This window comes from Poecile atricapillus, chromosome 6 (genome assembly GCF_030490865.1).
Source record: "Poecile atricapillus isolate bPoeAtr1 chromosome 6, bPoeAtr1.hap1, whole genome shotgun sequence".
In the NCBI taxonomy this organism is placed as follows: Eukaryota; Metazoa; Chordata; class Aves; order Passeriformes; family Paridae; genus Poecile; species Poecile atricapillus.
This window is the reverse complement of record NC_081254.1, coordinates 33787579-33800485: the sequence shown is the minus strand read 5'-3', so window position 1 is coordinate 33800485 and position 12907 is coordinate 33787579. Positions and strand designations below refer to the sequence as shown.

Genomic DNA, 12907 nt, shown 5'->3' with positions numbered 1-12907 from the left:
TTATTTTGAAGAATCTGGCATGTTTTTGTTTTTACAAAATCTTTGTTTTGTTAAAGTCCATCAAATAGAGCAGCCCAGGAGTTTGTGTTAAAGGAACAAATAAAGACTTAGAATCTGCCACATATTTATGCTTGTAACTATCATGGATAGCTCTTTCAAATTTTGTGTTTGAAGCTTTTTTACAAGGCCCAGATCTTTTTCATCAGGTTTGAGCAACTAATGTTTTTATGCATTAGATGGGGGGAAATGATTTGTGCTCTTTGGAGTCTTGTTCAGGGACAAGGCATTAAAAAAAAAATAAATTGTTAGTGTTTTAAAATTATGGGAGGAGCTGTAGCAATTTGGAAAGGAAAGTGTTTTATCAGAACAGAGACTTCCTGATGGTGCCTGGCGGAGGCAGAGCTGGGCAGAGCTGGCAGCTGGCTGATAGTCACAGAACAAATGGGACAGCAGGAATCCAGTGCCTTTGGAGCAGCTGATGGATGAATTGCAAATGCTGTTTTGTGCCCCTTTGTCTAAGGAGCCTTTGTTTTGCTGTTGGCTAATGGGAGATGGTCACCATGGCCAGGAGTAACTCTCTGCGTTCTTAAACTGGTGGCTGTGTCTTTTGCAGGCTGATTTTGTCATCCATTGTCAGAAGAGGACAAGGAGATACTCTTAATATTGGTGTGGAATCTTAAATTAAGGGAGAATCCCTTCATCTTGTCCCTGGGAGGTGGGAGAGAATGCTGCACACCTTACTGGTGACACCTGGGCTGCTGCCTGGAGAGTCTAAAGCCTTGGGCTTGACTTGCAAAGTCATGAGACTTGTTTGACATCCCCATCCCATGTTGTTCATCCAGTGTGGTCTTGCTGGACTTCCCTCAATGGCAGGAAAAGCATGAGGAGGGGTAGGAGAAGCAGCAGCAGTGGTGGTGGTTGGCAGGCTGGCGTTCCCTGTGGGGACATTCAGTTTTGCAGTGAAACTCTTGGATTCTTGACAGGTCAGGTCTGTTGACCCTTCTGGGCACACTGTGGTGAGTGTTTAGTTATTTACTAAAGCCTTTTGAAGTGAAAGTGGCTTGATGGGGTCTGAGGCTTTTGTGCTCTGGAGAGTTGTGTGAGAATCTTTGCTGGGGTTAGCTATTAGCTGATCCTTTCATTACTTGGCTCTGTAACTAAGTAACTAAATGACTTGAGACTTAAGCAGCTCTTTGTTAACATTTTATTAAATGAGGACTAATAATAATAATAATAATGAGGATAATAATTTAAAACCTAAGGAAGTATAAATCTCTCAGTGACCGAATCTGGAACAGAAACATGATTTGGAATACAATTGCATATCTTAATAATCTGAAATAGAGCAGTCAGAGTGTCCCCAGTCTTCTATTGTGGTCATGGCTTTTATACAAACAGTGTTTACTCCACTTGATGGCTGGATGGCGTAAACCATGCTGTGAGGCTGTATGAGCAGGCAGAGAAAAAGTTCACAGCTGTTTATTTAACAGCAGCTTGGTTTTCCATGGCAGTATTGTTCAACAGCTCCACCTATAAAGTTTAAATACATTGTGTGCCACCACTATTACAAATAAGGATGTAGCTGAGAGCAGAAAATAGCAGAAGCAGTGTCCCCTGTCCTGCAGTGTTTAAGAACAGCCAGAGTCGTTCTGCACGTGCCTCTGTTGCTTGTTTGGTGCTCTAAGGGGTGACACACAGGTAATTCATGTCAGGTAGTGCACCTTTGCAGAGGAACCAATGCCACAGGTACAGGATTGGCTTAAAAAGGAATCTTGTGCCTTCTTACAATCAAGGAATCTCTGCAATGAGCTGGGACATCTTCAGCAGACCAGACTGCTCAGAGCCCAGCCTGGCCTTAAATGTTTCCAGGGATGGGGCACCCACCTTCTCTCTGGGCAACCTGTGCCACCCTCATTGTAAAAACTTTCTATCTAATCTGACAAACCTGGCAGAGTGCTGGTTCACAGGTCCCTGGTGATGGTTGAGGATTCAGTTCCAAGGCAGAGCTTCCATGAGGGCTGGAGGAGCTGGATGTGATAGCAGGTGACCAAACCTTGCCTGGGGAACAGGGAAAGAATCCTGCTGTCAGCCACAGGGGAGACACTGGTGTGATGCTACAGCATGGACATGAGTTCAAAATTTGTCCCTAAATTTCAGAGCAGTGGAAAAGTTCATGTGTAGTGTCCCAGGGGGAGTTAACACAGCAGCATAGGTTGTTTATGTGCTGCTGGGAATTTCTGAACAGTTTGAACTGGTTGATTTTCGCAGTGAAGCTGTTGGGCAGATTCATGCCTCAGTATCCCACCTGTTCTCTGTTTGCTTTTGGGCACCATTTCAAACCCACACTAGAAAAAAAAGTTTATAGGCAAACATTATAAAAAGTGACAGTCTTAAGTGCTGCTACATTCTAGTTTGGCAACACAAAGGCTTACCTGAAATAACTCACAATTTCCAAACATGACTTCATTATATCATGACAACACTTTGCTACATCTTCCCTGATACTCTAGAGAGAAATAAATGGAGGAGGATAATATATACCAAATACTAACACCTGTTTGAAACTTGTTTTCCTTTAGTGTACTAGTGATTTCCTTTGTAAAAGGAATTTTTTTTTTAATTGTAATTTTGAAATAAATTGCTGTTCTCAAGTTTGGATTTGTGTTGAAAGACTTAGTGCAAATTTGGGGGTAGTAGTTTAAAAAGAGATGAAATCAGAGATGCGATGTTAAAAAATAATTTTCAATTTAATTTCCTTTTAATTGTGTGTGGGCTCTTCCTGTGAGTTTCCTGGCACTGTTCAGCAGAAGCCTCTAATGCACTTCAAGGAGGGTTGAGGTATCATCACCCAAGGTGGCTTTTAAAAAAGTTTAAACAAAGACATTTTTAGACTCCAGTACATTGTTGGCACAGTGTAAACTCTGTAAAAGAAATTTTCTTTGCAAGTAGAACATTACAAAGAAGTCTTACTAACTTCAAAGTAAATTAGGTAACTGGTTTCAGGTACCTTCTTTTATTTGACAGTGAAATCTAATTAAAAAAACTTCTCAAGCAGATTCAAACACAGTCATTACTGTAATGAAATAGATGTAGAAAGGAGCTCCTTCTGGAAATTCAATTTCTAAGAGCATAATGTAGCACTCAGGGAAACACCTGCATTGCAGACCTGTGGGTTCATGACTGTATCAGCAAGACTGAATTAGTTTATAGGGGATATAAATCTGTATTGGAGCCTGTCCTAGACTCTTGAGATGGAACTCTGCACGCTAGAAAGTTTAGAGACCTTGTTGTAAAGTCTAAATCCAAGAAGCTTTACAGTCTCTGTAACTAGTTGTGTGGGGATGGGTTTTATGTGTCACCTTGGTGTCGTGTGTGTCAAATCTGTTCTTTGAGAAACCATGTTTGCCCTGATGAGAACGGCAGGAGAAGCTTTGATAGGGCACTTTTCTGCAAGGACAGGATTGCAGGGTGAGCGGGAGAGGAACTGGGTCTCCAGGTCCCATCAGTGGAGCCTGGTATCTACATACACGAGTTCCCCACCATGCTGGACCCTTCTGGTGCTCATGGAATCACATTTTGAGTTGGAAGGGACCCATGGGGACCACCATGTCCATCTCCCTGCTCCTTGCAGGGCTGTACACAACTGCTGACAGAATTTCAGCATTTCCAGACTCCCATCTACAGGCCTGCTCAGATGTGGTGCTCATTTCAGGCTTCCCTGCTGAAAGTGTGATACAAAAAATGACAGCCTAAGGATGAGGAACACTGGTTTCAGGGTTTTGGTGTTCTTAGAAGGAAGTGTGGCCATCAAAGAGTCACCTTTTAGTAGTCCCTCAGAGTCCCAAGCAGACAGAGAGGTGTTTTATTTATTCCTAGGTGCAGTTGGTGCCTGTGCAGGGCAGGACGTGTCCGGGTGCGCGGGGAGCAGCTGTCTGTGCTCTCTGACCCTCCCCATGAGCAAACAGAAGATGCCTCTGTGCTTCTTCCCTTTATTTACCAATCCTGCCACCCTTGGCAAGGCCCTTGGGAGAGGGATAGTGAGGTGATGGGGAGAAACCTGTTCCAGAAGCAGTGCCTGTATGTGGGACAGCCTGAGTCCATCGTAGGTGTGCTGAGCCTTACCTCTGGAGTGCCTGGGGCTGCAGTTCCTTCCCCGTGCTGAGAGCTGGCCCTGCAAGGGGGGGATGAAGCTCTAGTAACTGTAGGCAGATGTAGTTTTCCAAGGATGTTTTTTTTAAAAAAAAAGACTGTGGTTTGACATTCTTCTTGTTACTGGGTTACAAAAGGGAGCTGATGGATGAGCCACTTCGTTCTGAACTTCTGTGCGTACTTTGAAAGCTTTGCTTGTGCTCCTGGGCTTCTGCTGTGTTCCACCTGGGAGAGGCTGTGAAATAAGTCAGGAAGCAAAAAAAGAATTTAAAGGAAAAAGTTACTGTCGTGGAGAGAAGTGCTGGTAGTGTAGAAGGCAAATGTAGAGACTTTGTGAGGGGCACAGGGAGAAAAATAAAAGACATTGTATATGCTGTGCATGGGAGCTCATGTTTATTAGCTTAGTGAGTGAGGAGGTTTTGGGCATCCTTTTCTTTCAAAACAGCACTTCCCAGGTTTTAAAAATTAAAAAGCAATTTCTAATAAAATTAGATGGGGAAAGATAATTATTCATTTGAATTGTGGACCCAAATGCTAAGATAGAAAACAGAATTTGCCTTTTGAGCCCCTCCTGCTCCTACAAGTCTTTTGAAGCCTCCAGGTTCTGCAGCCCTCATTGTTCCCTGCTCTCTGTGACTGGTGAGAAGGGTCCTGTGTTGATGTGGCACTGGGGACAAGGGACGTACCAAGACACTGATCAGAAGTGCTTGAGCTTTACTTGTGGTGAACTTCTTGAAAATAACCTGCATGTGGTTCAGTTTTACAACACAGAATGCTGGGCTAATCTGGATGAAACTTTTTTTTTTATTTTTTATTTAACATAACTTGATTCCTGTGGATGAAAAGGGCCTTCACTGACCTGTGTTGGAAATTCTCTCCTTTCCCTTCTCTTCTATTTTTTCCTCCTTTCCTTCCACCTTCGCAGAGCCGCCAACCAAATACCAAATCTCTCAGCCAGATGTTTACTCAGCACTTCCAGGAGAGCCGCTTGAGTTGCGCTGTCAATTGAGAGACGCCGTCATGATCAGTTGGACTAAGGATGGGCTCCCTTTGGGGCCTGACAATAGGACAGTGATTATTGGGGAGTACTTACAAATTAAGGATGCCACAGCCAGAGATTCGGGCCTCTATGCTTGCACTGCTGTTAGGACCCTAGACAGTGATACTCTGTACTTCATTGTAAATGTTACAGGTGAGTGAGTCCAACGCAGATTTTTGCATGCAGAAGCTGTAAAATGTCATGTTAAGACACATTATGACCTAACATGAAACAGTCCACTTGGCCACAGCGAGTTAAGATGAGTTCTGTAGCTGTTTTGGGGATTTTTTTCTCCTTGTCCTGACCCTGAAATGGGCTCAGTTTGTATCTGCTCCTTTTTGCTCCACAGCAATTAACAGCTGCTGTAGAGTTCTCTGTTTTATGCCACTCTGGCAGGATTAGAGTTGCTGTGATGATGATAAAGCCAGTAGAATGAATACAGGTTTTTTCCCCCTGCATCAGAAGAGGAAAATGTGTGTTCTACATCCTTCAAGTTTAGACATAAATTGTTTTGGAGATGCTCAGTTCTGTTCAGCTGCATTTCTGTAGCAGGAGTTAAAATATTAAGTGGAAAGAGATTTTTGCAATTTTTAGCAAACTCCCTCGGGAAACTTTGTAGCACTTCAGGACTATTAGCTGGCTTTGTTGCAATTTTACATGGAAATAGCACATTTTTTGGCTGGATTTTCTTTTTCTCTAGCTTCTGCACAACTAACCTAAACACTTGTTCTTCTTGTTATACAATCTAAGATGTAGTTTATCTATTTATTTATCTGTAAAAAAAAAATAAAAATAGGCTGGTTTAAAGACTTGGTTGTTTTTAATGTGCAGATGCTCTTTCCTCTGGGGATGATGAAGATGACAATGATGGGTCCGAGGACTTTGTGAATGACAGCAACCAGATGAGTAAGTAACAGCGAACTGCCAGAAGTCACTAGCAAGATCCACGTGGAAAATTATGTCCCCTCTTTTGCACTCCTGTCTTCAGAGCTTCTTGATTGTTAACTGCATGTACTGTCAAATAGTGGTCTCTTTGTCCTCCTCTGTTTTCTGTTTCATGTGGCTCATAACTTGGAAAAGAAAAAAAAAAATAAACTAATATTCTTTTGAACGTGCTTTTCTGGTCTGTACTTTCTTTTTTCCCCTTCTTCCTGGCACTTCTGCAGTTTCCTTTCTTCCTGAATCGAAGTTCAGTCTTTGTCTGGTTTAGCCTCTCACAGATGAACTAACTTTTCCTGAACCTGAGCAGAAATTCAACACAAGAAACAAAGATCCAGCTTATTTTGTTAAAAGGTAGTATGAAAATTAAAAAAAAAAAAAAAAAAAAGTTGTAATGAGGAAAGTCCTTCAATCCCTAATCTCAGCAGAAATCTCCTCAGGGAGAATGAATTTGGAGACAATGAGCTCCTTTTGTCTGCAAAGGACCTTAAGGTTTGTTGCAAAGAAAGCAATTCAGTGCTAAACCCACATTTTATGTTACTTATGCGTGATGAAAATGGGCTAAAAGAGTCTTAAACCCATCTGAATGCGTTAAACTTCATCCCCTTTAGAGAATTCGTAAAGCTATTAATAAGCTCTAAATAGAGCACTCTCTAAGAGGAAAAAAGAAGTGTAAAATTCATATTGGCTCCTTATGTCCCTGTGCAGTGTTGCAAAACCCCCTCGGTGCTGGTGGTTTGGTGTCGCTGGTGCCTGGTGAAGTCAATAACGCGGAGAGCACAGAAATCCTTTGTGGGAGGTGTTGGTGAGCAGCACCCACAGCGGGCAGGGAGTGCAGGGGGTGCATTTGCTGCTCAGCCTGGTCAGGAGCTGGCAGCTGCTCTGCAGCTCGGAGCACTTGTTCAGGTGGTAAAGCACGAGCCTCATCGCGGCTCCCCTGCTCAGTGCCTTTTGTGTGCGGCTGCCCCTGGCCTGAAGCTGTGAAACATTAGATGCTATTTAAAGTGATATAAGTTCCTAGCTGCCTGTTTGGCCTCTGCCATCTGTTAGTGTGATTAACCCTGGGCTGATGCACAGGTGCCTCTGGAAGGGGCTGAGATCAGGCAGCTGGAGGCTGCCCTGACAGAGGAATGCAGTGGCAAAGAGAATTGGAGAGCTTGGAAAAGGGATGCTGCTTTTAAAAGAGGTTGTCTAGGCAAAACCCACCCATCCAGGCAGTGATAGCGCTGCCCTGGAATGGAACCATGGTTAGAAATTCCTTTTAGGAAACATTTCCGATGTTTGCCGTTCCTTAAAGCTTTACCGGCGTTGGTCAGAAAATGTCTTGCGATATTTTTGGTGGCAGTTGTGCTTCTGGTCTGCAGTGTGGCTTTGGTGATCCATTGTGAGCATAAAAGGCTTTTGGAATGAGTAAAGGACTTGCTCTCAAGGCAGCTGTGCTCTGTAATGGCCTCAGAAGGAGTCCTGCCCTTCCAGCGACAGGGAGCGGTGCCCAGTGGTTGCGCTAATGACCTTCTTGTAAAACGAGCTATCATTTTAAGCTACTGTTAATCAATCTTGATTGGGGAGCTGGTGAAAGGCCCTTGACAGTGTTCATCTGCTGGGACAGGGGTGTGTGCTGCAGCAGGGGCCAGGCACACTTTCCCTGCTCTGAGTGAAAGATGCTTCTCAAGCGCGAACGTTTAAACATCGCGGATGGCGGGGAAAGCGCGGCCGTGGAGATGGAAGGGAGGAAACTGCCAGAGGACAGATTTGAGCCTGAGCAATGTTCCACAAGCAACTCCTGGTTGGATTGCTCTTTAAAAGGTGCCCACTGTCTGCTGAGGGAGCAGCACGGCCTCCTGGGGTCTGGGCTGGAAGCAGGACAATGACTGAAGGGTCACGGCACCCTGTCCCTCCAAATATTCTGTGTTCAGTGAAAAGCTGCATCACAGTAACTCCCTTGGATTAATACAAGGCTGCTGAAATAGGGTTGTGATTTGGCAAGATGAGATATGTGTGAAAGTCAGGGGTGGGACTTGGTGTGGTGTGTCTAGTGCCTTGTAAGCCTTCTTTCAGATTTTCTGTGGCACCCAAGAGGCCACATCCAACTGGAGATGCTGGGTTACAAGGCAGGTGGGAGAGTGAGCCGGGAGCTGTGTCTGTGTGTGCTGTGGTGCACAATGGCCAAATGCCCTTTACCTTCCCTGCCCATGGCATGTTGAGCCTGGGGAAGTCCATGACCTCACTAGAGTTCCTGGCTGCTGGGTCTTTTACAGAAGTCTTTAAAGTGTTTCCTCAATCATGGTTTGAGCTTTGCAGATCTCAAATGATTTAACTGATAATTTACATACAAATTACAGCTGTGATCATTAAGGATAAGCAATGGCAATTGGCCTGGTTATGCCTTTACTGATGGAAACAAAAGACCATAGTCTTCAAAGGTTGTTGCTTTTTGATGAAACAATTCTGATAAAGTCCAGCTGTCTTGGCATGTTAATTATGATGAGATGAGGCAGGAAATGGCTGTAGTGCCTTCAACAGGAAGCTGAACCTTGGCATTCTCATTCCTGCATACTTAAAACTAAACCAAACCTTTTAGAGCTGTTTTATTTACACTGCTAAGTATTCTTTTAATCTGTTTTATTTTCTTTGCCTCTCTTACAAATACATATTTCAGAGGCCAAATACTTCCAAATGCAGGTGGAGAGGCTGTTGAGGGAATCTAGTGTAATTTTCGAGGCTGCCCAGAAAACACAATTGCTCTTGAAGTCAGTGGAGGCTGTAGGTGACTGTAGATGTGAGGAGCAGCTCCTCCTTGGGAGAGCAGGGCACTGGTGTGTACCCACGTGCATTTCCCCACTGGCCCTGGGTGTATTTTTTGGTAAGAGGCTTGCAGAGGAGATTTCACTCTGCCTTTGCTGTCCCTTTAGCTTGACAGATACTTAAACTGCCTGAAAAAACACTGTGGTAGATTTGTTCCAGACTGCATCCTGAATGGCTTTTTATTACTTCCAGCTTTTGTTGAATGGATTAGTGCTCATGGGGAAGGTGCAGGATTGGTTCCACTGCAAAACAGTCCCTTTTCTCTACAAAATGGCTTTGTTGGCAACTTGAGTTTTCCCCTTTGTCACCCTAAAGATGGGCCATAGCTTGGTTCTTGGAGGGTCATCTCCAAGGACTTGCTTTTACAAACTTAAGTGCTGAGCATCGTTCTGGCAGCAGTGGAAAAGACATTGCTGACACGTACTGCCTTGTCCTCGCTGTGATTTTGAGAGTTAGCCCTAATTTGAGGGATTTCTATAATCATGACCTGATGCTGGCAAGGCAGCAGCAGTTGTGGTGGTTGCAATCAAGTCCACCAGCAAATTTATTCTGTAGACCTGTGGGTAGCACTGAAGATGCTGCTGCTCTGCCTTGAATTCTGGTCAGGCAACTTGCAGCTTTATGACTTTTTTTTTCTTATCGCCCTTTAAACAATTTCTTCTGGGCCAAGCAATGGTAAATTGGCACCAAGAACAAAAAGTATCTAAATGTAATCCACATGCTGTTCCTTTCATGCCTTGAAGAGTTTCAGAAAGGATGAAGCAAGGTTCAAATTCATCAAATCCTGTAGAGTGGAAACCCACTCAGGGGAGCAGCAAAAATTGGATGTTGCCTAGAAGTGTTTTTTAATTAAAGGTCAAATACAATAGTACTGAAATCCTTGGAGGGGTTTGATGTGGTCACTTATGGTGCTCTATTGCCTGCTTGAGGTGCTTGTCAGGCAGGCTTGGAGTTGACTGCTTTTGTATTTCTTTGTATTAGAGAAGTCCAAATAAAAACTGAAGAGTCCTGAAGTGAAGTGGTCCCCTGGGCTTCCTAATTTCAATTTCACATGCAGGAGATTTGGCTGATTAGATGTAATGTCTGTGCAGTTGGGTCAGCAGGATATTTTCTTCACTAATGAGAACTCTAAAAGCAATCAGGAATTCCCACCCGTTCCCCTGCTGCTCCTTACTGCTTCATGCTGGAGTCTGCCCTGTGGTTACTGTGAACTTTTAGCAGTGGTGCCACCTATTTCCACCTGTCCTGGTAGCAGTGATGGGATGTGATGGACACAGCCCCTGGGAGCAGTCAGCACCTGGTGGTACCTACTCATTAACTATGTTCATTATGGGTTTTAGTGAAGCTCAGTGGTTTTCCTCTCAAGACAAATAGAAGCACTAAAAGGTTTTGATTTTCAGCACTAAAAGATGATGATTTAATCTATAAAGAAGAATGGTGTGTGCTAATCAGATCAATCACTGGATGAAAGCACAATTTGAGGGCAAGTGTGATGGTCTGTGGATGTTGCTGCCTTTTTCTCTTTTCCTTGAACATGCTGAGGAGCTGCCAACAATGAACAGTGTAGAATGTCTTGAAGCATTTTCAGATGGTGTTTTCCATATGTGATGTCTGCATGTTTTTCTCTGAGCTGACCTGTCATTTAGGAGCATTTCAGGTTATGCTGAGGGTTGTGTGAGGGGAAGCTTTCCAAACAGACCTTTCTCCCATTTTGGGTAATTCCTTTTCCCCTTCTGTGGGACAGAACTGAGATGCTTCTCTTCATTCCTGTCTGCATCTCCTTGGCCTCTTTTCTGCACCCATCTCTGTCAGAGATTTCCCTCTGTGCATTTGTTGCATTGGAGCTTCTCCAGGAGCAGATTATTGATGGGAAGGATACTTACTTTCGTGAAAACCAGAGGATGGGATGCTCTATAACACAGCACAAACCTGGCTTTGTTTGGGGAGCTGCTGATGGCTGCATCCTGACCGACTCCAGTGCCCTGGTCCCAATCTGCAGCCTGATGGGAGCTTCCCAGAGCTTGGCCCTTCCAGCCCCTGGGCTGCAGGGCAGCTTTGCCAGGGCTGAGCTGTGGAGCTCGTGGCTCAGAGGCTGTGCTTGCCAGCGGCTGTACGTGAGCTCTCTGTGCTCCCTACATGTGAGAAAGGTTCACGTGTGGATGTGATGAGAGGTGACCGTGCTGGCTGCAGAGTTGCTGGGTTGGCAGTACCCATTTGGAGGATAAAGTGAGCACCCTGCCCTGACTGGGGTGCTGAGACAATTGGTTTGGGTGGCTGGTTGTCTTTGACCTGCCCCAGTTTGCTTTGACTTCGTGGGAGCTGCGAGTAGGGGCCAGCAGTGGTTGCCTTGTGGAAGACTTTTTAGCAGTCCAGGGAAAACAGCTTTTTAATCCCTCAGTACCAGCATGTAATTCTGCCTTTGCCTGGTGTACTTGTAATGTAATTTGGCCTTTGCGTGTAGCAGTTAATTCCTCTGCTTGGCTTTGTTTAAAGTCTTCTGTTGCTTTAATGTGATCCTGCTTTTAGCAAATAATGTTAACAGCGATTTCCCTTGCATCCCTAATTCACTTTAGTCTGCGTAACAATTTCTTAGTGTTGCAGTTAAATTTTCAATAGTTACTTGATTTTCTATTTTGATTACATGCACAAATTTGCTTTGCTTTTCTACTTCATTAATTTTAACACTAATTGCCACTTCGGGCAAAAAAAAACCCCACCAAACCCAAACACTTATCGTTCATAGCATCATTATAGGACTTGCTTTTAGAATGTTTTCTTTATACTGAGAGAGACTTTGTTAAAGGATTTATTCCTGTATTTTCTGTCCAGCTGTATTTTTATTTAGAGAGGGGGGTAGCAGGATTTGTGAGCTTGCACTGATTGTAAGAACTGCTATAAATATTTGAGGAACGGAAGAGTTTATTTATAGTGGAGTGTTGGCCTGCTAATGAAGGAAATGAAACAGGGCTCAGAGAAATGGAGTTATTTTTCTGGACCCCTCTAGTCCTAAAAATTCCACGCTAATCTGATTTGCTTCAGGAAAACTCCATTGTAAAAGAAATTAATGTTTCCTACTATTAAACAGATCTTGAATCTTTAACTTTTTAAAAAAAAACTGTTATAGTGAGATGACTGAAGCAATGCCATAAAGATGTTGAGAAATGTAGATGAAGTGGTGCAAGGATCCAGAGCACAGGATAACTTTGTCTTTGGGTCTGTGTATCCAAGTTTAACTCTGTGAGGGTAAAAACATATGGGTAGTTGTAAATTTTGTTCTGCTGTGTTTCCTCTACTGGTACATGACAAATGTGCTTCTAATGACGTTCATGTGGGCACAGGCTGGGCCAGGACGCGGCAAGGAGTGAGTGAGAGCCAGGAGTGCCATGTCAGGGTCTGGGAAAAGTGATCACCTCAGAAAATGTGGGTTGAGAGAGAGGCACTCTCATTTTATGCCATGTTTTTGGATGTCCCTGACCCTTCGGGCTTCAAGAGGCTCATTGGTGTGGGAAAGCCCTCCAAAATGATCGATGTTTTTTGCTGATCCACATTTACTCATTTGCTTTCCTCTGCTGGGGTTAAGATTTCAGAAGTATGTTCCATCTGTAAATACATTTCCTGTGGCAGTAGCAGCGCAGTTCACCTTGGCATCGCTCACAGTGGGCTTTAGTGTGCTGTCAGACAGATGGGTGCTTTTATCCCCTTTCTCACAGAAGGGGAAAGGGAAAGGCTGATGTTTCCAAGCATCTTCTGTCTTGGTCTGTCTGGCTTCACAAAAATTCTGAGTTTAAACCACCACAGTAACTCAGCTCGAGGTCAAAAGGGCCTGATGAAAACCCCGTGTCTTATTGACATACGCAAAACAAAGGTTGTCTGTGGTTAATTATTGGAATTTTGTCTCAAATTAAATACCCAGAGCAGCAGACCGAGCTGTTTGCAAAACCCTGGCTGGCGCTTGCAGCGTATGATCTGCAGTCG

General features: G+C 44.0%; 1 protein-coding gene across 6 annotated transcripts in view; it reads left to right on the top strand.

Moving 5' to 3' along the window:
• The window catches only part of FGFR2 (fibroblast growth factor receptor 2), an 80783-nt gene that overhangs the window by 14611 nt on the left and 53265 nt on the right, over positions 1-12907 (top strand). For 2 of the 6 annotated variants that reach the window (XM_058841538.1, XM_058841537.1), the window contains exons 3-4: positions 5075-5341; positions 6020-6094. The exons of 2 other annotated variants lie outside the window; for them this stretch is intronic. In XM_058841538.1, the coding sequence (XP_058697521.1) occupies positions 5075-5341; positions 6020-6094 (342 nt within the window). The remainder of the gene's footprint in view (positions 1-5074; positions 5342-6019; positions 6095-12907) is intronic. 2 more of the 6 variants (XM_058841542.1, XM_058841541.1) reach the window with 1 other exon arrangement.